The sequence below is a fragment of the Taudactylus pleione genome, unplaced genomic scaffold (assembly GCF_031769625.1).
Source record: "Taudactylus pleione unplaced genomic scaffold, aTauple2 ptg000278l, whole genome shotgun sequence".
NCBI classification, from domain to species: domain Eukaryota; kingdom Metazoa; phylum Chordata; class Amphibia; order Anura; family Myobatrachidae; genus Taudactylus; species Taudactylus pleione.
The window spans coordinates 8,090,331-8,116,232 of NW_028284680.1; the positions used below are offsets into that span (position 1 = coordinate 8,090,331).

A 25,902-nucleotide genomic window follows, 5' to 3' on the forward strand; every position below is an offset into this window, starting at 1 on the left:
GGTGTCAGGGGTTGTGTGTGTCTGCTTATGTAAAGCTGGTGGCAGGGGTTGTGTGTGTCTGCTTATATAAAGCTGGTGGCAGGGGTTGTGTGTGTCTGCTTATTTAAAGCTGGTGGCAGGGGTTGTGTGTATCTGCTTATGTAAAGCTGGTGGCAGGGGTTGTGTGTGTCTGCTTATATAAAGCTGGTGTCAGGGGTTGTGTGTGTCTGCTTATGTAAAGCTGGTGGCAGGGGTTGTGTGTATCTGCTTATATGAAGCTGGTGTCAGGGGTTGTGTGTGTCTGCTTATGTAAAGCTGGTGGCAGGGGTTGTGTGTATCTGCTTATGTAAAGCTGGTGTCAGGGGTTGTGTGTGTCTGCTTATGTAAAGCTGGTGGCAGGGGTTGTGTGTATCTGCTTATGTAAAGCTGGTGGCAGGGGTTGTGTGTATCTGCTTATGTAAAGCTGGTGGCAGGGGTTGTGTGTATCTGCTTATGTAAAGCTGGCAGGACAATAGCTGGATGCCTTGAGCCTGGTTATCTGCACAGACCATAGGGCAATGCACCAGCTGGACTCCGGCTGCAGAGGAGACATCTCAGTGCAGTTCACTAGGGGCCCACCAGATGGCGCTGGTAAATGTCAGTGCAGGCAGTTTGTTGTAGCTGTACGTCATTAAGCTGTGCAGCAGAGGGCGCTCTGCTCTCGGGTTGTACTGCGCATGCTTCAAATCGCAATGGCCCATGCTGGGGAGAAGAGGAAGCGGGAGGAACAGGAGGAGAATGGCGGCACCGGGGATGCGGAGAGCCTGGCGGGTACGCAGCATCCACTCTCCGGGTTCCGGCTCCAGACCGTCCTCCGAGAGTCAGCCCGGGACAAAACCATCTTCCTGCACGGACAGGTACACAGGGGAAGGGTTAGGCAGTTACACCTGACTGAATACAATGGGCAGCATGTTCCACTGGCATGGAGAGCGGGGGGGGTAAGGGTCATACCATTCAGTCAGGCATGGGGGGGACTCGGGAGACTGGCTGTATATTAGCGCTCTGCATTGCAATTTACTGCTCGGTGGAAATGTAGGGACGGGGAGCAGGGCTGGCGGGGGGAGGTAGGGACGGGGAGCAGGGCTGGCGGGGGGAGGTAGGGACGGGGAGCAGGGCTGGCGGGGGGAGGTAGGGACGGGGAGCAGGGCTGGCGGGGGGAGGTAGGGACGGGGAGCAGGGCTGGCGGGGGGAGGTAGGGACGGGGAGCAGGGCTGGCGGGGGGAGGTAGGGACGGGGAGCAGGGCTGGCGGGGGGAGGTAGGGACGGGGAGCAGGGCTGGCGGGGGGAGGTAGGGACGGGGAGCAGGGCTGGCGGGGGGAGGTAGGGACGGGGAGCAGGGCTGGCGGGGGGAGGTAGGGACGGGGAGCAGGGCTGGCGGGGGGAGGTAGGGACGGGGAGCAGGGCTGGCGGGGGGAGGTAGGGACGGGGAGCAGGGCTGGCGGGGGGAGGTAGGGACGGGGAGCAGGGCTGGCGGGGGGAGGTAGGGACGGGAGAGCAGGGCTGGCGGGGGGAGGTAGGGACGGGAGAGCAGGGCTGGCGGGGGGAGGTAGGGACGGGGAGCAGGGCTGGCGGGGGGAGGTAGGGACGGGGAGCAGGGCTGGCGGGGGGAGGTAGGGACGGGGAGCAGGGCTGGCGGGGAGAGGTAGGGACGGGGAGAGGTAGGGACGGGGAGCAGGGCTGGCGGGGAGAGGTAGGGACGGGGAGCAGGGCTGGCGGGGGGAGGTAGGGACGGGGAGCAGGGCTGGCGGGGGGAGGTAGGGACGGGGAGCAGGGCTGGCGGGGAACGGTAGGGACGGGGAGCAGGGCTGGCGGGGAACGGTAGGGACGGGGAGCAGGGCTGGCGGGGAACGGTAGGTGCGGGGAGAGGTAGGGACGGGGAGAGGTAGGGACGGGGAGCAGGGCTGGCGGGGAGAGGTAGGGACGGGGAGCAGGGCTGGCGGGGAGAGGTAGGGACGGGGAGCAGGGCTGGCGGGGGGAGGTAGGGACGGGGAGGAGCAGGGCTGGCGGGGAGAGGTAGGGACGGGGAGGAGCAGGGCTGGCGGGGAGAGGTAGGGACGGGGAGGAGCATGGCTGGCGGGGAACGGTAGGGACGGGGAGGAGCAGGGCTGGCGGGGAACGGTAGGGATGGGGAGGAGCAGGGCTGGCGGGGAACGGTAGAGATTGGTGTACATCTGTACGTGCGAATGTGCAAGCTCGGCTACGCCCACTTTGAGCATCTATAGACGCCACCATTGGTCCTTGCATGTAGGACGGTGCAGATTCGCATCCACTTCAGTGACTCCTATAAGACGGAGCGTCCTCCCAGTCACTTCCCGGGAACACCCAGCACATTTTCGAGACATTTCTGAGACCATGCGCAGTAGAGAAAAAAAACCAAAAATGCCGAACTGCGTCTGACATGGGCGTTGCCAGAAACTCTGTACCAGGCCCAGTAGGTGCATGTGTGGCTGTGCCAGGAGAGATGGTCTGCAGAGCATGCTAGCGGCATATTAGATGGAACAGGATAATGCAAACATGCGGCCCTCCAGCTGTTGTGGAACTACAGATCCCAGCACCTCTCACCTGTTTTATACCCAGACTTGTTTTATTACAGCTTTGTTCCCAATTGTAAAGCGCAACAGAATATGCATGGGCTATATAAGTAACTGCTAATAAATGTTGCAATAGCGGCATCACCCCCACTGTCTTATGGCTATCCCTAAACCACAGGTTCTCAAGCTCTGCCCTTAGGACCCCAAACAGTGCATGTTTTCCAGGTCTCCTCACAGAATCACAAGGGAAATAATTAGCTCCACCTGTGGTTCTTTTAATGACTACACCTGTGCACCAATCGGGCAACCTGGAAAACGTATACGTGTGATGGATTCCCGCAATGCTGCAACCCGGGATTGCAGAAATCCAACATGTTGGATTTTGACGATCGCGATCAAAAAATGATCGCGATCGTCAAATCGCCGACTTTTAACATGGCAAATGTCTGCGATCCGGCGACGGATCACAGAACATTGATGGTGGGAGGTCAGCATTTCCACCCGGAAACGCCGGCATATCGCATCGCTGGATCACGACTACCAGTCGCTGATGTATGGCCACCTTAACTGTGGACTGAGGGTCTCATTCAGACCCGCTCGCGAGCGCAGGACGCTCGCAAGCGGGTCGATGGTACCCAAATACGCATGCGCACGATGGAGGCTGCACCGTTGTGCGCATGCGCGAGACCCGGCGAGCGACGGGGAAGCCGTCGCTCGGGGTCTCGCACCAAAGGGGGCTTGCTGTTGATGGTGAGTGACCACGCCCCCTTTGGTGGGTGTGCAGGGGCGTGGCTGCCCAGACGGAGGCGTTCCCATGGGAACCCCTACCGTCTGGGTCCGGCCCCACTGACATCACTAGTGATGTCAGTGGGAGTGATTTGGGCTCTGATAGAGCCAAAAGCACTCTAGGGCTTGCGGTCACTTAGACCCTACCGCAGGGTCTCGTCGCAAGCCTGATGGTCGCGATGGTCTTGACCATCACGACCCTCATCATGGACGCTCGCATAAGCTGTGGATGGTAACCCACAGCTATGCGAGCGTCCAGGAGGACGCACCAAAAAAACCCAAAAGTGCCCTGATTCAGAGCGGGCGCTCGTTCAGAGCGTCCGGCTCTGAATCAGGCCCTGAGTTTGAGAACCGCTGCTCTAAACCAATGGTCATTTATCTATTTTCATGATACATGCTGTTAGCGTAGTGCGGGGTATTACTGCCATCTAGTGGCTGAGGATAATGTTCTGTCTGAATATAATTTTCTGTCCCTATGCTGCAGAAGGAGGTCACAGAGAGGGGCTCGCGCACTTTCAGATAATCATGATCAAAAATTTCAGTTTGAATTTGGAAAAAGATTTTCCTCACAAAGCCTATTGTGTTGTATATCACAGGAAAGGGCGTAAATAACACAGTAAAATGACACTACTCCCACCTCTCTGGCGTAATTAGGAGAGCTGCTATTGCGGTTTGAAAATATGCTGGTTGTGCGTTTTTGACAGATTTTTGAAAACGTTACATGGAAAAGGCCTGAGATATTTATATAATATTTTGTATTTTTTCTTAAATTACATATATACTCTCCCATATACCACATTTGAACAAAAATCTGAGCTGGTGAGGTAAAATTTTAACAAAAAGTGTGTTGATTTGACACGGAATGGCCCGTACACACCTTAGCGACCGGCCGTCGCACAGACTGGTTTGGTAAGATATATACACACTTCGGCTACTCAATATGTCTAGCCAGACATCACAACCTGGTGGGCATTTAAATGTGCCCACCCAGTTGTGATGTCAGTGTTGGCGGTTCCTGCGGCCAGTATACGGGTGGTCGGTGTGCCGCCCATACACATAGGAAGATGTTTTGGCATCTGCTAGGCCAACATGATATGTCTGTGAACGACATCGTCAGACACATCGGCTGTACACACGGGCATATCCACTTTGCGATATATCATTCGTCGGCTTATACTGACAGGCGTTTGATACTAGCGTTGTGACTTGCATTCAGAAGACATTGGAGGTAATAGTGGAGCAATAAGCGGTAAAAATAATAGGAACGTATGTAATTGCAAGAGGTGAGAGTTCTGACCTTCCATCGCCAGACCCGTCTATGAGGGGTATTCAACATGGGAGCGAAAAGTCCGTGCTGAACTTTTCGCTCCACATCGGAGAATTTTCTGGGATAAAGTATCGGGCGCGCGCCTGCTTTATCCCCGTATTCAATATAAAACCTCCGAAAACGGGATCTGGCGAAGTGGAATTTGCGTAAAAAAACTAAATTTTCCTGGAAAAAATTGTAGGACCCCCTAAAGTTGTAAAAACATGGGGGATCACTATGGGTACCCCCGTTTTAGCCTGCAAATGAAAGTCGGGGATTTAAATAGCTGCGGCAGGTGTTTTTTTCCCGACATTGAAGAAGTGATGCAGAAGAGCACTTAGGTTATTTTTTTCGTTTTTTTAAGTGGTCCCATCAAATTTGGAGTACATGAAAATGGGTAATAGCATATTTTGATGTCCCTAAAGTAAAGGCCCCCATACATCAGAGATTGATTGCAGCAATCGTGCAATTTGCAATCGATTGTATATAAAAATCTCTCCCTTTTTCAATCGATTGCAGATTGCAGAATTGCCACAATCGATTGAAAAAGGGAAAGATTTTTATACACAATCGATTGCAAGATTGCTGCAATCAATCTCTGATGTATGGGGGCCTTTAGTTTTTAAAAATTCTGCAATTGTGCACCTGCCGCTAATAATCTATTCTAGAATACACCTGCCGCTAATAGCCTATTCTAGAATACACCTGCCGCTAATAACCTATTCTAGAATACACCTGCCGCTAATAATCTATTATAGAATACACCTGCCGCTAATAATCTATTCTAGGAAACACCTGCCGCTAATAACCTATTCTAGAATACACCTGCCGCTAATAGCCTATTCTAGAATACACCTGCCGCTAATAACCTATTCTAGAATACACCTGCCGCTAATAACCTATTCTAGAATACACCTGCCGCTAATAATCTATTATAGAATACACCTGCCGCTAATAATCTATTCTAGGAAACACCTGCCGCTAATAACCTATTCTAGAATACACCTGCCGCTAATAATCTATTCTAGGAAACACCTGCCGCTAATAACCTATTCTAGGAAACACCTGCCGCTAATAACCTATTCTAGGAAACACCTGCCGCTAATAACCTATTCTAGGAAACACCTGCCGCTAATAGCCTATTCTAGAATACACCTGCCGCTAATAATCTATTCTAGGAAACACCTGCCGCTAATAACCTATTCTAGGAAACACCTGCCGCTAATAACCTATTCTAGGAAACACCTGCCGCTAATAACCTATTCTAGGAAACACCTGCCGCTAATAGCCTATTCTAGGAAACACCTGCCGCTAATAACCTATTCTAGGAAACACCTGCCGCTAATAACCTATTCTAGGAAACACCTGCCGCTAATAACCTATTCTAGGAAACACCTGCCGCTAATAACCTATTCTAGGAAACACCTGCCGCTAATAACCTATTCTAGGAAACACCTGCCGCTAATAACCTATTCTAGGAAACACCTGCCGCTAATAACCTATTCTAGGAAACACCTGCCGCTAATAACCTATTCTAGGAAACACCTGCCGCTAATAACCTATTCTAGGAAACACCTGCCGCATACTTGCAGAATAGCCCTGAACCTATTTCCCTTGTTTTAAATAATTTTTTCCCATTTTTTTTTTTTTTCACCCCAATTTTTAAATTAATTTTTTTTTTTTTGACAGTTATATTTAAAATGTCATTCCCAGGGGTCCATATTGAATTCCCCTATAAATGTGTTGTACGAGTGGTAATCGCCAATGGGCAACAGGGCTTAGACCCCGAGTTAATGCCACCATAGAGGAGATTTATCAAGGCTTGGAGAGAGATAAGGTACCGGCCAATCTGCTCCTAACTTTCACTTTATCTCCATCCAAGGTTTAGTAAATAGACCCCACAGCCTGTAACGTGAGTTAGGAGCTGATTGGTTGGTACTTTATCTCTCCACTTTCACTCTTGAGGATAAAGCTTGGTACACATTAGGCTAGGGGTATCAAACTCGGGCCATCCAGCTGCAGTGGAACTACACATCCCAGCATGCCTCGCCACAGTTTTAGCATGCCCCAATAGCAAAACTGCGGCAGTGCATGCTGGGGTGTGTAGTTCCACTGCAGCTGGATGGCCTGAGTTTGACACAACTGCATTAGACGATCGATCAGCAAACGATGCGATGGTCGTCCAGATCTCCTGCGATCTCCCCGGCTAGCGATGTATAGTGCATACACACTGCGCAATCTTCCCAACCATATATCGTGCATGGTTTGGTGGTTAGATCATTAACTATACAATGATAACTTATTGCCTGGTCATCTGGTAGTGCGTACGCACTGCACGATTTGTGGGAGATCGCTAAAGAGATTGTCATATTGAGCTGCATGTAGGAGCGACCTGAAGATGCGACGGACGACGCCGTGGGAGAGCGCATAGTGTGTACACACTTGGCGATTTGTCGTTCCGTCGGAATTGGCCAAATTTGTTAAAAAAAAAATAAATAAATGGCCTGTGTACCCAGCTGTAGTACATCTATCCCAGTATTTGATATATATATTTTTTTTTTTACGTTTCTGGGTGTTTATTTAGTTTGTATTAGGCTGAATATTTCAAAGTAATATCAGGGGGGAAAAAAAAATCCAGGTCCGCATATCTCCTTGTGGCTACTGTGTGGCTTCCTGAGGGGGGAATAAGTTCTCTATTTCAACATGTTACCAAAAAACCTCTGTCTGTCATAGAAAACAGTGTAACGTGTTTGGGTGGAACATGACATTAGTAAGTAACCTCAGGTGACTGACACAGGGCAAGAGCATAACAATGGTCCTTGGTGTACCTGCCCCCCACCACCAGTGTTGGAGGTGATTTCATGGTTTCTTCTCCAGGATTTGCATCATTCGGCCAATCTCTGTGTCAAAATACTTTTTTTCTTTGTTTTAAACATATAGTTGGGCCAAAGTTTCTCCAGTCACCAAGAACAGGTGACCTCCAATGAGACATTTAATGGATCGTAAGCCGGGTACACACCTAACAGCCAGAGCAGCTTCATTTGTAAGCTATACACACTTACCAGTCAGCAGATATTACAGCTGGACGGGCATTTACATTTGCCCGGCCCGTTGTGATGTCAGTGTCGGCGGTCCCTGTGTACCGGCAGTCAGCAGGTCACCCGTACACACAGCCAGATGCACCGATGTATCCGCATGTTATATCGGCATCAGCTGTGCTGCAGGGCCGACCTGAGATGTCTACGATCTACGTTGTTCACAGATATATCGCATGCACACGCACCCACCAATCTGCAGCCGATATATTGTTTGTTATTCGATCAAACAATATATCTAGTAATGTGTACCCAGCATTAGCCAGGATGGGCCCAAAAAGTCTGCCCATTGTCTTTGGATCAGGTGCCGGCCAGGACAGGTGGTAAATACGGCCGGACGGTGTCAATGTATGGTGTCATTCTGTCCTAGCTCTTGGTTCCCTCTCAGATTGAAGCATTCGGCCTGAGCACTGTCATTAATGAGAGAAGCCACATTTATAAGCCTTACAGCTCTCTTCCTAACCCACCGCTCCATGCCCCTCCCTCACTCTCTCCCCTCTGTCACCCCTGTTTCTGCCCCTCCCCTATAGAGTGTAGGCTCTCTTCCTAACCCACCGCTCCATACCCCTCCCTCACTCTCTCCCCTCTGTCACCCCTGTCTCTACCCCTCCCCTATAGACTGTAAGCTCTCTTCCTAACCCACCGCTCCATGCCCCTCCCTCACTCTCTCTCCCCTCTGTGTCACCCCTGTCTCTCTCCCCTTTAGACTGTAAGCTCTCTCATGTGCTTCTCCTTCCCTCACTTATACCATCGTCTCCTCCCCACTGCCTCTGGCGACACCAAACCTTAGGGTTCGGCCTGTGCTGCTTATCTGGGTATTAAGACTGCTGATGCGGCCATGTTTATACACCTTATTGTCGTGTTCTGCAATGCTCTGTACTGTAATGCGATATACTATGCCATATCATTTGTACAGACGACCTACAATATAGCGTTCAGTGCGCTGGATCGCGTTTACACGCAATATACCTTGGTACGACGTCGTTCACATATATCATGTCGGCCATGCAGCGCAGCAGATGCAATGTTTATTGCAGATGTATCGTGCGCATTTAGCGGTGTGTATGCTTACCAAATCGGTCACGGTGTAGCGGTCAGCCGGTTGGTCACTTAGGTGTGTACCCAGCATTAGTCCTTTTATTTTTTCTCTTCTTGTTTTTGTTCATTCTGTTTATGTACTGTGTAAGGCGCCGCGGACCCCTTGTGGCGGTTGATAGTGACGCTTACCTGCATGATCTTTTCTTGGCTGACCCGACATAGCTTTTCCTACCAGGAATCCTCCTCCTGCTCACTCCCCGTACTACTTACACACTGCAGTGCCTTTCATTAGTAACCATAAATACATTTTATATATTTATTGAGGCTTCTCCTTTTTACTTGCCGTGCATAGAAAGTGACCCAGCGGGTAAGGATCGGGTACACTATAGGATAGAGGCGGTTCAGGAATAAAGTAACCTGTGCGCTGGATAATTCAGCCTTTCCCGCTGTGCCCGGGTGATATGGGGGGCGGCAGTCAAACAATTGCCCCTGATCAGGCTCCATGCCTTAGCTCTGTCTCATTGTATTGTTCTATATGTATTGTGGCGATAACTGGAAGTCTCTGCTGAGCTGTACCGGTGTGTTTTGGGTTCACCAGGTGACGAGGGAGGGGCAGGATGCAGAAGATGCCGTCGTCATCCTGGAGAGGGCGCCCTTCCATGCCGATACAATCTCTCCTCTACTGGGCAATGACCCTGAGCTGAAGCTCCAGTTAAAGAACGATATATACAGCGTTTACCAGATGACCCCCCCGCCAGAGCTAAACGGTGAGTATGGGTCGCACAGCTGACACTTCGTTACTGTGGTGACGCTACCTGTAGGAGCCCTGTTTTCAGGCGAACAGGAAGTCCGTAAATTTTATTTTCAAGGCATGTGTTGTATTAGTTAATGGGATATTCAATATTCGCCCCGTTTAGTCTCTGGTCAGCCATGTTACCAAATTGGGAATTTTGGAGGCCAAGTCAACGCCTTGAACTCTGTCATGTTCCTCAAACCACTCCTGAGCACTGTTAGCAGTGTGGTTGCCATATTGTCCTGCCGAATGAGGTCACTGCCATGAAGGAATACCGCCGCCATAAAGGGATGCACGTGGTCTGTAAACGAGCCATCAATGAGCCCTTGGGCGCCCATGACCTGTCGCCAGTTCACCGGTTGCGCTTCCATGGACCACTTTTGTTAGGTACTAACCACTGCATACCGGGAACGACCCACCTGCTGTTGCACTGACCCGTCTAGCCCTTGCTTTTCTGCCTTTGTCAAAGTTGCTCAGTTCCTACGCTGCCCCCATGTGTTCTGTCACTAATGGTGCGTACACACGGTCAGACTTGCTAGATCAACGATGAACGATATTAACGATTTCTGACGGTATTTAAATGAATATCGTCCAGATCTTGAATGCACACACGGTCGATTTCAGATATCGTTATCTGACATACGGGCACGGACATCGTTCGTCGATGCGTGCTCTACATGTCAACGATGTAACGATTTTTACAATCGTTGTCGTTCATATCTTCCAGAAAATCTGACCCTGTGTCAGGCCATTACACATCAACTTCAAGAACTGAGTGATCACTTGCTGCCTGATATATCCCACCCCCAGTCAGGTGCCTTTGTAACCAGATAATCGGCGTGAATCACTTCACCTATCGGGGGTTTTACTGGTATGACTGATCGATGTGTATATATAAAGGGGGGAAAGGGGCGCTGGCTTATACCATTTTCCTAGGTGCAGGGGATTTCCAGACCCCTCATGTAATGTACTTTGGAGAAATACAGGACAGCACCAACACTAATAGAATGGAAATCCTTCCTGTTACCGAGCATCTATTTAATAATGTTTCCATCCTTAGCCTGTTAATGCTGCTGCTCTGTTGTGTGATTATTATTACACTAGATGGCGCCGCTACTCCACCATCTTGCATGCAAGGTACTATATCACACTAGATGGCGCCGTTACTCCACTATCTTGCACGCAAGGTACTATATCACACTAGATGGCGCCGTTACTCCACTATCTTGCATCCAAGGTACTATATCACACTAGATGGCGCCGTTACTCCACTATCTTGCATCCAAGGTACTATATCACACTAGATGGCGCCGTTACTCCACTATCTTGCATCCAAGGTACTATATCACACTAGATGGCGCCGTTACTACACTATCTTGCGTCCAAGGTACTATATCACACTAGATGGCGCCGTTACTCCACTATCTTGCATCCAAGGTACTATATCACACTAGATGGCGCCGTTACTCCACTATCTTGCATCCAAGGTACTATATCACACTAGATGGCGCCGTTACTCCACTATCTTGCGTCCAAGGTACTATATCACACTAGATGGCGCCGTTACTCCACTATCTTGCGTCCAAGGTACTATATCACACTAGATGGCGCCGTTACTCCACTATCTTGCATCCAAGGTACTATATCACACTAGATGGCGCCATTACTCCACTATCTTGCATCCATGGTACTATATCACACTAGATGGCGCCGTAACTCCACTATCTTGCATCCAAGGTACTATATCCCAGTCTTATGCAGCTTTGCCTCTTCCAGCTGGAGAGTCCAATGAGTTCCAGCTGTGTGCTTATAAGGTCATGCTAGGACTTCTAGTTCCACAGGAAATGGGGAGCCCTAGGTTGTAATGTAATTATTATATCTGCTATTAGAATGATCTGCGAGAGCTGATAAGAACATTAGTTGTACTGACACTACAGCAAAGTCATTCAAGCTTATTGGAACATCAGCTCTGAGTTCCATTTCCAACAAGTCATTGATGTGATTTAATCTGATTTGTGACACTTGTATATCCGTGCGCCTCCGAGTCTGTATACGAAGCACAACGGAACTCTGCGTGGAAAAAAAGCCGCGGGAGCTGCCTCCATAGCACTTCATGTACAAATACAGACTGTCGCACACCGATATACCAGTGTCGCATATAAAATGAATGAACACAGGCTCGTGAAGCGGTTTTTCGCATCGGATTGCGACTGATGTATTTTCGGGCGAAAATGACGCTTAGCGCAAGCAGAGCCGCACAGGACCTGGGGCACTGAGAAGGGCAGCAATAGTATAAGGTCGCTGTGCCCACTATGTGGTAGGGGAAAGGATGTGTGGGCAGATAGAACCATCCCCGGTCAGGACAGCTCTGTTCCTCAGAAATTACCTACGTGATAATATGTTATTTTTCTTTGAATATCCGGTAAATCCCCCCCTCCTTCAGTCCTCGGAGTTCTCTCCTAATCTCAGCACAAGAGGACATTGCGCAGCAGGAACGCCCAGCCTGGTTTTGGAGGGGGGGTGTAAACCACAAGGAGCAGCTTCCTGGTCTGGTCTTGGGCCAAAGCCAAACATGAGCTGCTTCTATGAACAGACAGTAATTGGGTCCGTATGTGCCACATGTATGAAGTACGGGATGAAATGAATTGTAAGAGAGTGCTGGTCTGAGCGCTGTTACCGCGCACGGGCTGAATAATGAGGTCTTTCACGATTCATCTCTCTATAATCCTGCTGCTTCTCCCCCTTATCCAGAAGTGAAAACCACGATCATCCGTCCAGCGACCGATAAACATATAAAGAAGTATCTGCGGCAGGAGGTACGCCTGATCCATGAATCCGGCGAGGATTATAGGAACATCACGTTACCCTTCATAGAGTCTCAGAGATTTAGCATCCAGGTAATCAGCTGTGCGGCGTATAGCTATTACGTTATGGGGGTGTCAGCAGGCAGGAAGTGGCAATGGATGGGGAGAGTTCCCCCTTTAAAGCTCCGAAGCATCAATAGGAAATTATTGTGCAGCCATAAGGAGAAATGACCCTCTCTGCCAGCGGTAGGACATAGGGTAACAGGGCGGAGCTATACGTAAATTGCAGACCTCATGCTGCAGCGGTCAGGCCAGGCGCTTGTCTCTCACTTTGGGATGGGAAATGAAGACCGATATCATTGATGGGACTGACGTGGTAGCGTTAGGCGTAGTGTAATCTAACTTTTTGTATAGAAGTATTTTCCGGCGCTCCGAAGGATCAGTGTTATTTTGGGGGAAAAAAAAGAGAATGGAAAAAAATATAGTGTAAATCTGTGATAAAAACCAAAAAAGAAAGTATATAGACATATACTCATCCTTTACAGGTGAGATCAGTACAATGGACACAAATAAACACCGTGGTCCTACGGTGGTTGCGATAGCAACGATGAATCGATCTGGATGGGTCTCAAATCCTGGCAATAGTTATGTGAAGAAAATAAAACAGGCCTCCATAGTGCAAATCGGTTGTCATTAAGTCAGAGTAATAGTAAATAATATCCTGCTCACCTTATTCCAATTGCATAAGCGCCTTAGACATTCATTTTAAATCCCGATGTCCGTCGGTAATGAAAAAATATATATCTCTTAAAAATAATTTTATTTAACTTCCATTAAAATAATTTCATATATGGCCATACAAAAAGAAAATCAATAAAAATATAATATAATTATAAATGAACAACCATAAATAGTGCCAAACCGTAATGTCAAAAATGTGAAAAAGGCCCCAATAGCAGCAACGCGTTTCACAGACCCTGTGTCTGCTTCCTCAGGCTGACCTGAGTGTAATCTCGGCCTTGTGAGAAGCACAAGAGCGTATATAATGGCAGATATAATAATCCGCGTCAGGACTGATACATGTGTTGGACCCAGCAATAAATGTCTCCGAAGATCATTCTTTCTGTCTCCATCTTGCCATTGTCCTGATACATAGCAGAAACCAGCCCCCCCCTCTGCATTCAGCGGGTAGTAATCCTTCATTACAATCAGCCGTCATCCATCAAAACCTGTAGATTGTACGGTCGCATTACAAAGTTGATGTAGCTGATATACGTTTGTATCTACTAAATAATTCCCCTTAATAGGATCATTTCATGCAGTTGGCTGCACCACTCGGTAACAGCATAGGTATTTCATAGCCTGGGGCTGTTTAATGGTGCAGGACGCAGATTAGAGATAAGCGGTTATAGTGACGAGCGCGTCCTGTTTTACCAGTTACAGGATAATCTGTGACCTCCCCATTTATTCTACAGACATTAGAGGCTGAAATCCAATGTAACATTTCTGTTATCCTGATTTACACAACAAACTGTCTCCAATAAATAGAGGGGGCAATTAGCTAAATCTATGTGACCCATTAGCAGAGAATGGCGTATATACATGCCGGCTCTGCGGCTAAGGCATTTCTGGAGGTATGTATATGTGTGTATTTACTAAAGTGGTAATTTTTAGAGGTGGAGATGTTGCCCACAACAACCAATCAGATTCTGCTTATCATTTATCTAGCACCTTAATCTGGTTGGTTGCTATGGGCAACATCAGTACTAAAAACTCACTGTAGTAAATTTACCCCATAGATTCAAGTAACAATTTTATCTGTTAAGTACTCACATTACTAATACTTTAGTATTTTCATACCTTTTTGTTGTTTTTATTAAATTCGTAAAGCTAAAAGGGGCACTTTTATAATACACTAACATACATTATGGGGTATTTACAGCAAAGCTGAATACTGTAGAGCAGGGTTTCCTAAACTCTATCCGCAAGGCACCCTAACAGTCCATGTTTTAAGGATATCCTGCGTTTGCACAGGTGAGATAACTAGTACCTCAGTCAGTTTGATTTAACCATCTTTGCTCAAGCCTGGCTATCCTTAAAACCTGTAACGTTGGGGTGCCTTGCCTGAGTCTGGGAAATTGTGCTATAGAGTAGTCTTTATAAGCTGCCGCACACTGGGGTTACTTGGGGAGGTGTGACCCTGTCCCTGATTAATCACATTTCTAGCTTTGGAGAGTGTGTTGATGACTTTATCTGCACTTAGCTGGGGCGAGGAAAGGTTTCCCCAGTCCGTTCCCCATTTACCACTGGAAGATGGCTGAAGCATCTGGCAGTATGTTGTCCTGAATTCCCACGGGCTCTGTATACTTAGTTACTATATGACCAGAAGGCGTATAGCTTGGCGCACAAACTGGCTCAAGGCTTGTTCAGCAGGCTCACTGTGCAGCCGGCCCGTCCACAGCGGGGGCCAAACTGGATGAGACTTTGTTGTTGGGGGCCGAGACCAGGCGGCGGGTCTGCCTTTCATCTTTCAGTGCAGGTGGTGTGTATATAAATGCCCACATGGGCACACAATGGTCATAGTTACATTTTCCATGCCCAATAATGAGCTGAGCGGCTTCAGTTGGATTATCTTCAGTCTTGTGCTTATTTTATAGCCCCAGATGGCACCACGGGGTATTGATATTCTCTGTGTCGTGCAGGCTATGCCATATCCCTCTCCTGTATGGCCAGAAGTTCCCGGGGCTATACCAAGTCAGTCCACGTGCAGCCTGTAATCTGCAAGTCCCCGTCAGTTTATGTAACAAGGCTGCTGAACTCTGATCAGGTTCCAAATAAGGTGTCTGGGAAAGTCAGACTGGCAAAGTGTACATAGGAGACTGGTTGGCGTGGGTAACCGGGTGGCTGTGCCAGAGTAAATAATCCAGTTATGTAGAATGAAAGACTTTTGGATTGTGTCCTGAATATACATAGAAAGCCTCAGTAACGCTCCGTGATTACTGTACTGGTGTAATGGTGTCGCTTACCAACATCTCTGCTCCTCACCCTCCTGCAGTGGGTCTATAATATCCTGGAGAAGAAGGCAGAGGCTGACCGAATTGTCCATGAGAACCCAGATCCAGAACACGGCTTCATCCTCATTCCGGACTTCAAGTGGAACCAGAAACAAGTCAGTGATTTCAGCTGCTCGTTAATTGTCTGACTATAATCTGTGAGCCGGGGAGGGACAGATGAGCTGATCTTGTGGGTAGGCAGTGACCTGTCCACTCATTCCGTGTAGTGAGGAGGGGAATGGAGGCAGCAGGAAGCCACAGACTGAGAGTTATATAGTGGGAGGAGCAGGATCCCCAGCAGCACAGAGTATATCAGGAGATGAGTGATGTGTCAGTGAGGACAGGGCTGCATGTGACAGGGGCAGTGACATGATGTGAGGAGGGGAATGGAGACAGCAGGAAGCCACAGATTGAGAGTTATATAGTGGGAGGAGCAGGGTCCCCAGCAGCACAGAGTATATCAGGAGAGGAGTGATGTGATAGTGAGTACATTGCTGTATGTGACATGATGTGAGGAGGGGAATGGGGGCAGCAGCACAGAGTATATCAGGAGATGAGTGATGGGTCAGTGAGGACAGGGCTGCATGTGACGGGGACAATATCCTAATCTGAGCCACCGAATGAGTTATAGAAATGTGGATCTCTTTCTGACATTTCTTACAGGTCCACCGAATTTGTGCTTTTTGTGTGTGTGTTTTCTCCTGTTTTATATATACAATAGCTGTATGTTTATAGTTAATTTGTCCCCACATTATCACTGCTCACTCTGACAAAACTCATTATAGCAGGGATGTGGAACCTCAGGCCCGGGGGCTGTATAAGGCCTCCGGAATAATTTGGTCTGGCCCTCAGAGCTTTTTTCTCCTAGTCTCATCTGGCTAGCAGGGTGCCTAGAATGTCACCCTGCATCCAGAATCTATGCAGCAGTGCCGCCTGGAGATCCTTAGGACACTTCAGACAGTCACACTGATGCCCTTACAGCTCCACGGAGCATCCCCAGGATGCTCCGGGCATTGCTGTGATCACCAGTGATTGTGGCCCCGTCTCCATGTGACATCGCATGGAGGGGGCGTGACTTGCACCAGGCCCGCAAATAATGTTATATATATCAAAATGGCCCTCGGCAGAAAAAATAGATTTCCCACCCCTGCATTATAGTTTCAAGAATTCTATATCGCATTTTACCAGCAGATGGCGCTCTTATTCTTCTAACACCAGTGACTCGTGCATAGGACACCTAGAGATGGTGCACTCTCTCCTGCTGTTACTGGGTGCAGGGACAGGCACTGGGGATAGACATGATATTGTAGGTAACCTGCGTTTCACACTAGCAAGAAATGAAAAGTCCAACTGCTCATTCCCTGCTTACACATCCTGTAACTGAGCTGGGGATAAAACAGTCCTAGTGTTCAGGCAGTGACTTACTTAGTCCAGCTGTGAATAACGCTCCTCACCCTCACATCTCGCAGTCTATCCCGTCCCCTTGTAAATAACCCTCCCATTCCGCTGCCTAACCCTCCCTCTTGTACCTAACCCTCCCTCTTGTACCTAACCCTCCCTCTTGTACCTAACCCTCCCTCTTGTACCTAACCCTCCCTCTTGTACCTAACCCTCCCTCTTGTACCTAACCCTCCCTCTTGTACCTAACCCTGTCCTGCAGTCTAACCCTCCCCATCTTCCTAACACTATTCCTCCACTCCCGCAGCCTAACCCTCCCCTAGTCCCTATCCCTCCGCTCCCGTAGCCTAACCCTCCCCATCTCCCTATCCCTCCGCTCCCACAGCCTAACCCTCTTGTGCCTAACCATGTCCTCCAGTCTATTCCTCCCCCTAGTGCCTAACCCTGTCCTGCAGTCTAACCCTCCCCCTGGTGCCTAACCCTTCTCATCTCCCTAACACTATTTCTCTGCTCCCACAGCCTATCCCTCCCCCTTGTCCCTATCCCTCCACTCCCGCAGCCTATCCCTCCCCCTTGTCCTTATCCCTCCACTCCCGCAGCCTAACCCTCCCCATAGTCTCTATCCCTCCGCTCCTGTAGCCTAACCCTCCCCATAGTCCCTATCCCTCCACTCCCGCTGCCTAACCCTCCCCCTAGTCCCTGTCCCTCTGTCCTGCAGCCTAACCCTCCCCCTAGTCCCTGTCCCTCTGTCCTGCAGCCTAACCCTCCCCCTAGTCCCTGTCCCTCTGTCCTGCAGCCTAACCCTCCCCCTAGTCCCTGTCCCTCTGTTCCAGCAGCCTAACCCTCCCCCTAGTCCCTGTCCCTCTGTCCTGCAGCCTAACCCTCCCCCTAGTCCCTGTCCCTCTGTCCTGCAGCCTAACACTCCCCCTAGTCCCTGTCCCTCTGTCCTGCAGCCTAACCCTCCCCCTAGTCCCTGTCCCTCTGTTCCAGCAGCCTAACCCTCCCGTCCCACAGCCTAAACCTCCCCTTAGTACAGAGCAGTGTAAGATAGGCTGGAAGCACTTACTGGACCTTCATAAGGACTTGTAATGTTTCTGTAAAGAAGTAAAATGCAAGTTACCAGGAAAAGCCCCTGGGTAAGCTGCAGACAGGTGGTGTGTGTGATATATATAAGAAAGTGAGATGATGGTGCTGATTACTCATTGAAGGCCCCCACACCCTTCTGTAACCATGCACTAAGGTGTCTGTACAACGCTTCCATATTCTCCACCTCCCACAGACTGTGCAATCGGCATCAGAAGCTCCATACACAGACACCTGCCTGGGATTTATTGCTAAAATAATTAGCATTTCATTTCAGGAGTGTAACATATTAAACAAGTGTTTGTCTGCCCTGTCCGTCCCATTATCTCCTGTGCTTTACATCCGTTCCTCCTTCTGTGTCCCTGGTTCCCCTGATCTGTGTCACAGCTTGGTGGTAACAAAGGAATCCATTGTCTAAGCGGCTTATTCCTGACCAACAGAGCCGCATTGTGTAGCCATAGAGCGGGATGAAGGAGCCGGCTCTTACCAACCACATAAAAGACTGTTTTACAATGAGTAAAGTCATTAAGATATGGAGACACTAGAATTTCTTGCTTAAAGGTTCTTTGTATGGGTTGTGACTGTTACAGGCTATATAAACTAAATATTCACTATAATATAACACAAAAATCAGACGCTCTGCATTCACCTAGATCTCTCCAATCTATGTAACAATAGAGAGGATTAGTTATATTATATCTTAATCTGAACAACGGCGGTAATGTAACAGGCTCCGAGATTACAGAACAAACGTTATTTTGGGAGTCTGCTGTTAAATTTCAAGACGCAGTTACAGCCTTATAACTGATTGTCGCGTTAAATTTACCCCCACGCTCACAGAAATCGGGCCGGTGTCGTAATCTCCGAGCCTATTACATAACCCCCAACGGTTTCATTTCTGGCCGGTCCTACGCCGTCCTGAGGTCATGATTCGTAAGAACAGACATTACTGGGTAAATATGCAAAAGAATTTGAGAAGCGCTGGTCAAATAAAATAATTTATTGCATAAAGAAATGAAATAAAAAACATATATCAATGGACAAACCTAATGTAATAAAATAAAACCGTAATGAATCACAGTGACAAGTAGCAATATGATGTAAAATGACACAAATCTAAAAATGGATACTCCAATAGTATCAGATACTGTCTAATCACATATGTCTGACCAAATCCGAAATGCGTGAACCGAAAAAAACCTTTTCTCTCTGAATGTTTCCAATAGTCGATGTAACAGTTATTTCTCAATATGTTTTATGTTTCAACTTGTTATTCCGACACTGTGATGTACTCTCAAGAGGGCAACGATGTAGCCGATAATTGTAAAATCCTGTTAGCACTAAGAGATATTGTGGATTACTCAGCGCAGGTGAATAAACAAAAGATCCATTCCATATAGCATGCAGGCACAACAGCATGCTATATAAGCAAAAGATCCATTCCATATAGCGTGGAGGCACAACAGCATGCTATATAACAAAAGATCCATTCCATATAGCGTGCAGGCACAACAGCATGCTATATAACAAAAGATCCATTCCATATAGCGTGCAGGCACAACAGCATGCTATATAACAAAAGATCCATTCCATATAGCGTGCAGGCACAACAGCATGCTATATAAGCAAAAGATCCATTCCATATAGCGTGCAGGCACAACAGCATGCTATATAAGCAAAAGATCCATTCCATATAGCGTGGAGGCACAACAGCATGCTATATAAGCAAAAGATCCATTCCATATAGCGTGGAGGCACAACAGCATGCTATATAACAAAAGATCCATTCCATATAGCGTGCAGGCACAACAGCATGCTATATAACAAAAGATCCATTCCATATAGCGTGGAGGCACAACAGAGGTTTTGTAGATGCGTCTCTGTACAAAGAATCTTTATGAAGGACCAGGGGACCCGGGAACCTAATAATTTCCTCTTACCACTGGCGTTTTAAAAGTATTTATACATATTACCGGTCCGTCCGGTTCCTAATATTCGTGCACGTGTGTTAGCCTGCTGTGGACTTAATGCCGGGAATAGCGCTATTCCAACAGGGGAATCTTGTAATGACGCATGAATCCCTGTATCACCTGAGCCTCTCCACACATGGGTATGGTATTCAACGCGTTTCTCCACCACTTATACCCGTCGGCGGCTTTTTCAAGAAATGTACCTTCCGGTTAGAACGGGCTCTATAAATACCCCAGCAGCCGGCAGATATCATCAGCTGTTTTTTCTTTGATGTCATTTGTTTCTTCGCATTCTCTCCTCTCTGAGACTTCTCATTGCACTACGTGTTTTACAGAGACATCCTCAGTCTGTCTTTTTTCTCTTAATTATATCCATACCACACACAAACCCTGTGTGAATTACCATTTACAGAAGTCTCTGCATCGTTATTATAATTACTGTAGTGCTATTAATCGCCTTTCAGATTAAAACATTTCTCTCTTTATTGCACAAACTTGTCTAGCAAAATATGTCCTATTTACATCAGAAGTGTCAAAAAATAATGTTCGTCTCAGACTTATACCATTTGTTATACTATTTGATTCAAAGAATAATAACTTGCCACTAAAATGTCTAACAATATATATAAAGCAACAAATTTACAGAATGTATCCATCCATAAAAGCTATCTCTAAAAATTGATAACCAATACTATAATATAAATATATATATATATATATGTATGTATGTATGTATGTGTATATATATATATATATATATATATATATATATATATATATATATATATATATATATATAATCTCCAAAATGCTTAGGACCAGGGCTATTTTGGATAACGGAATATTCCGTATTTTGGAATATTTGCATATCATAATGAGATATCTTGGGAATGGGACCCCAATATACACACAGAATGCATTTATGTATTATATACACCGTATACACACAACCTACAGGTCATTGTATACAATATTTTCAATAATTTTCTGGCTCAAGCAAAGTTTGTGTACATACATGAAATTCATTTATGTTTCATATACACATTATACACAAAGCCTGAAGGTCATTTTATACAATAGTTCTAATAATTTGTGCCTTAGACAAAGTTTGTGTACATTTAACCATCAAAAATCAAAGGTTTCATTATCTCAGTCATGCCAAAATTATTCCGTATTTTGGAATATTTGGCTATTGGAGACTCAAAAATAAATAAATAAATAAATAAAAATATATATATATTATTTTACTGGGTAAATGTTATACTTGATTGTGTGGGTGGTTGTCTGCGAGGGGGATGCCTGGTACATGTTACGCTGGGCCTGTAAGTGAGGTGAGCAGGGGATGCCTGGTACATGTTACGCTGGGCCTGTAAGTGAGGTGAGCAGGGGCGCCTGGTACATGTTACACTGGGCCTGTAAGTGAAGTGAGCAGGGGGCGCCTGGTACATGTTACGTTGGGCCTGTAAGTGAGGTGAGCAGGGGACGCCTGGTACATGTTACGCTGGGCCTGTTTGTGTTGTAGTTAGAAGATATATGTACAGTGGGAGAGAAGATAACAAATGGTGCCTCTATCTTTCATTGATCCTTGGAGCCTGTTGGCTTCTGCTGTTGGGTCAGTGTCTGGCATGTGCCGTGTTGCCGTAGGCTGGGTTACTCGGGGAGATGTAGAAGCTCTTCTGTCTTATCCCTGTAAAGTGATTGTTTGTGTTCCTGGAAATGCAGAGTTTGTCCTTATCAGCTGCTTATGATGATGTGTTCAGTAATGGGGGGATCACATTCCCTGTCTGAACAAAGAGCCAAAGACGGTTCTCATGGTGCGGAGTGACGGGCAGCTGTAATAACCTCTGAGATTACACACGGCGAGGCTGCCATATACCTGCGAGCTCCTCTTTCTCCCTTGGAGAATGGCTTTTTGCTTTTTAAAGTTAGTTTGTGATTTGTTCATGATCAAATGTTTTCTCCCTGACCCTCTGCTGATCGGAAGCCATTGTGCCCGGGACCCCTCTCCTGCCCCTCTCCTTAAGTGCTGTGGGATTAAATGTGATCTCCTTGTTTTACAGGTAGAAGATTTGTATCTGATCGCCATCTGTAACCCGCGAGGCATCAAGTCTCTACGGGACCTTACCGAGGACCATTTGCCTTTGTTAAAGAACATCCTGCGGGAAGGGCAGGTGAGAATGGGATATCCGCTCTGTAACGGGGGCCTCTTGGACATATAAAGTCTATATTTTATTTTTGATTTGAAGGGTCAGTACATTTTTGAAGTTGATTTATTTAGGGGGAAGAAGTACACGTTGTGATGCCTTCCGGAACGAGATCCAATTATTTCTGAGTCTTCTCATGTCACCATACAGGGGTGTCCGTGCGCCATACAGCAGGAGACACTCGGCACCAATGAGAAGCTCCGATACGAGTATTGTATTATGTTTTACATAAGACACAGCGTAAAGCCGCTTACGGTGTACCAGAGACACCCGGCTGTGACTGTAATCGCACGGGAATTGGTCTTACGCAGAAATAAAAGTCGCATATGAAGCCCAACGGAACTTGGCATGCGTGAGGAAAAGCTGCGGCTGCTACGTCGGAGCCATTTTTACGCAGCTTCAGACTCCGTCGCGCACAGATGATGTACAGGTGTCGCGCACCTGATTCCTTTTGTGTGTGTTTTAATTCTACAAATAAGACGCACATTTTGAGCATATAGGGGGCTCGGCCGAGTCACAAAGGACCTGGCGCTCCGAGAGGGGCTATTTGGTGCAACAGTGAGAAAGGACGCGTTAGTATGCTGGAGTGGCAGGAAAATATTCCAGTTTGGCCACAAGGGGGCAGCACTATATGTTCAGTGAAGGCGTTTGTATTGCTTTACATTGGGTGGCTCCCAGGCATGTACATTGCTGTTACTGATTTTCATACAGAGTAACTTTTAGTTTATCTTCCAGGGTTAACTCCCCCGGCTACAGCTCTCCATGAGACTGGATTATATAATTTCTTTGTTTATTATTTTGTATACAGCAGGTTATAATTAACAGATCATACAATACACACACTACATCTAACACTGCGATACCATCATGATATTGTCATTACACATAATGGTCCTGTTCCATGCTAAAAGCTACTGTGTACATTATTAGCCTTTACATCTATAACAATGGAAGTGTGTAGGGTACTGAGCCCGGGAGGGGTCGGGTGATATAAGGACAGGGGGAAGGTTGGGCTTCAGGTTTGTGGCATTGGTCCAAAGAGCGCTGCTTGTGAGTTCAGACAAGTGTGCGCAACTCCTCAACGCCACCGCCATGCTTGTGTCACCTGACATACTGCAATGTACGAGCCTTTTCTTCATGCCTCATATACTCTAGGTGTATACCCGTCATGGCTCCTCTGTGCCAGGTGTACCCCACCCCACCGCTGCTGCCCTGCTGGTTCTCAGCCACAAACACTCTAGGTGTATACCTGTCATGGCTCCTCTGTGCCAGGTGTACCACACACACCACCTCCGCTGCCCTGCTGGTTCTCAGCCTCATACACTCTAGGTGTATACCTGTCATGGCTCCTCTGTGCCAGGTGTACCACCCACACCACCTCCCCTGCCCTGCTGGTTCTCAGTCTCATACACTCTAGGTGTATACCCGTCATGGCTCCTCTGTGCCAGGTGTACCACACACACCACCTCTGCTGCCCTGCTGGTTCTCAGCCACAAACACTCTGTGTATACCTGTCATGGCTCCTCTGTGCCAGGTGAATCGTCGCCCCAGTCTGAGGAGAAGAGCGCTCTGGAGCAGGTTTTCATCCAGGATGTCTCTGTACATTGCTGCATTCATCTTTCCCTCTATCCTGACTAGTCTCCCAGTTCCTGCCGCTGAAAAACATCCCCACAGCATGATGCTGTCACCACCATGCTTCACTGTAGGGATGGTATTGGCCTGGTGATGAGCGGTGCCTGGTTTCCTTCAAACATAACGCCTGACATTCATGCCAAAGAGTTCCATCTTTCTCATCAGACCAGAGAATTTTGTTTCTCATGGTCTGAGAGTCCTTCAGGTGTATTTTGGCAAATGCCAGGCGGGCTGCCATGTGCTTTTTACTAAGGAGTGGCTTCCATCTGTCCACTCTACCATACAGGCCTGATTGGTGGATTGCTGCAGAGATGGTTGTCCTTCTGGAAGGTTCTCTCTCCACAGAGGAACGCTGTAGCTTTGACAGAGTTACCATCGGGTTCTTGGTCACCTCCCTGACTAGGGCCCTTCTCCGACGATCGCTCAGTTTAGACGGCCGGCCAACTCTAGGAAGAGTCCTGCTGGTTCCGAACTTCTTCCATTTACGGATGATGGAGGCCACTGTGCTCATTGGGACCATCAAAGCAGCAGATATTTTTGTGTACCCTTCCCCAGATTTGTGCCTCGAGACAATCCTGTCTCGGAGGTCTACAGATAATTCCTTGGACTTCATGCTTGGTTTGTGCTCTGACATGCACTGTCAAGTGTGAGACCTTATATAGACAGGTGTATGCCTTTCAAATTCATGTCCAATCAACTGAATTTACCACAGGTGGACTCCAATTATGTGCATCCTGTTTCCACTGATCATCTCAAGGATGATCAGTGGAAACAGGATGCACCTGAGCTTAATTTTGAGCTTCATGGCAAAAGCCGTGAATACTTAAGTAACATGTGATGTCGCCAATTTGGTTGGATATTTTTTTTTTTTTTTTTTTTTAAATGTCGCTTTTAAACTGTGAATGTCACTGAAAGGTCTGCGCTTTTAGGAACTCCCAGCCTATTTTATCTCCACCCTCCTTATCTTCTAACTCCATGCATGAGATACCCAGATAGCAATAACTGACCTCACAGGAGCCCTCACTCAGAGTGCAAACATTAGGGGGGAAGGGGAACAGTCCTGTCTGGTGAGGCCAGATCGTTTTACACTAGGTGGTGTCATGGAGAATGTCTGCTGTGTGCTGGTCTGATCATAGCTACGCTGTAAGGACGGGATAGATTGTGGGGTTTGTTTTTTTTGGATGGGCGTTACACATTGAAATTACTATTACTTTGTGTTCTCTCTATGGAAGAACTGTATTAACATTGTGAATGTATGAGATTGTGTCGTATGAAGTAATTTCTGCTCTGCGTTTGGCTAAAGAGCTGACATTCTTGCTCTCTATGTTGTGTCTCCTAGGAAGCCATTCTGAAGCGTTACGATATCCCAGGAAACCAGCTACGGATTTATCTCCACTACCAGCCGTCGTACTATCACCTGCACGTACATTTCACTGTGCTGGGGCACGAGGCTCCGGGGACGACGGTGGAGCGCGCCCACCTCCTCTGTGATGTCATACAGAATCTAGAGATGGACCCGCAGTACTACAAGGCGCGGACCCTGACGTACGCGCTGCGGGCAGACGAGGCTCTGCTGAAAACTTTTAAAGAAGCCGGAAAGTGCTGAGAGAGTTTTTATATAGTTTTGTATTTCTACATTGTGACTGTTTTTGTATTCTGATTTTTGTATGTTCTGTTTTTATCACCATTGGCGGTAATATGAACCCCGGGGGGACATCAGTTTTTTATGTGTTCTTTATTTTGAATATTTTTTTAAACACAATAAACCTGAAATAATCAAAATGTGATTTGCAAAGGGAGCGTTAGTGATTAAATTAATACATTTAATACCTGGTTTGCCACCCTACCCCCCCCCCACTGCTAAGGACGGCGTGCGGGTGTAATGGCCGGTTACACCTGTGCTGTGACGTGCACCCTGACTACTGCTGTTTATGTAGGAAGCTGCATTTCGCGGTTCGCTGGAGCAGAACTGCCCATTGTTTTCTTTAATAGTGCAAGCGAACTAATTCACTCACTCAGTAGGCCGGTCAGCAGCACGAAGTGTTTGCATTGATGAAGATGGGATGAGGAATGTAAGACAGGAACCCGCGGTTTGCTGAAGTACCGTGTAGGACGCTGCTGTAGCTCAGCAAGGTCAGCCGCCTTCTATAACGTGGGGTCATTGTCTTATTAGAAACAAAAAATGTCGACA

General features: G+C 47.4%; 1 protein-coding gene across 1 annotated transcript; it reads left to right on the top strand.

The window, feature by feature from the left end:
* Window positions 1-650: 650 nt before the first annotated feature.
* Window positions 651-25,498, top strand: DCPS (decapping enzyme, scavenger). The gene is made up of 6 exons (XM_088481871.1): window positions 651-875; window positions 9,373-9,541; window positions 12,319-12,464; window positions 15,427-15,540; window positions 21,936-22,046; window positions 25,051-25,498. Exons 1-6 carry the CDS (start codon window positions 696-698, stop codon window positions 25,315-25,317), a joined length of 987 nt encoding a protein of 328 aa, XP_088337997.1. The 5' UTR covers window positions 651-695; the 3' UTR covers window positions 25,318-25,498.
* The last annotated feature ends 404 nt before the right edge of the window (window positions 25,499-25,902 follow it).

Bases quoted from the DNA above. Each gene is read 5' to 3' on its own strand.
- DCPS (XM_088481871.1), top strand. From the start codon at position 696: ATGCTTCAAATCGCAATGGCCCATGCTGGGGAGAAGAGGAAGCGGGAG. The intron at 12,465-15,426 runs GTAATCAGCTGT...ACCCTCCTGCAG, and splicing joins CTCAGAGATTTAGCATCCAG to TGGGTCTATAATATCCTGGA. The intron at 22,047-25,050 runs GTGAGAATGGGA...TGTGTCTCCTAG, and splicing joins ACATCCTGCGGGAAGGGCAG to GAAGCCATTCTGAAGCGTTA.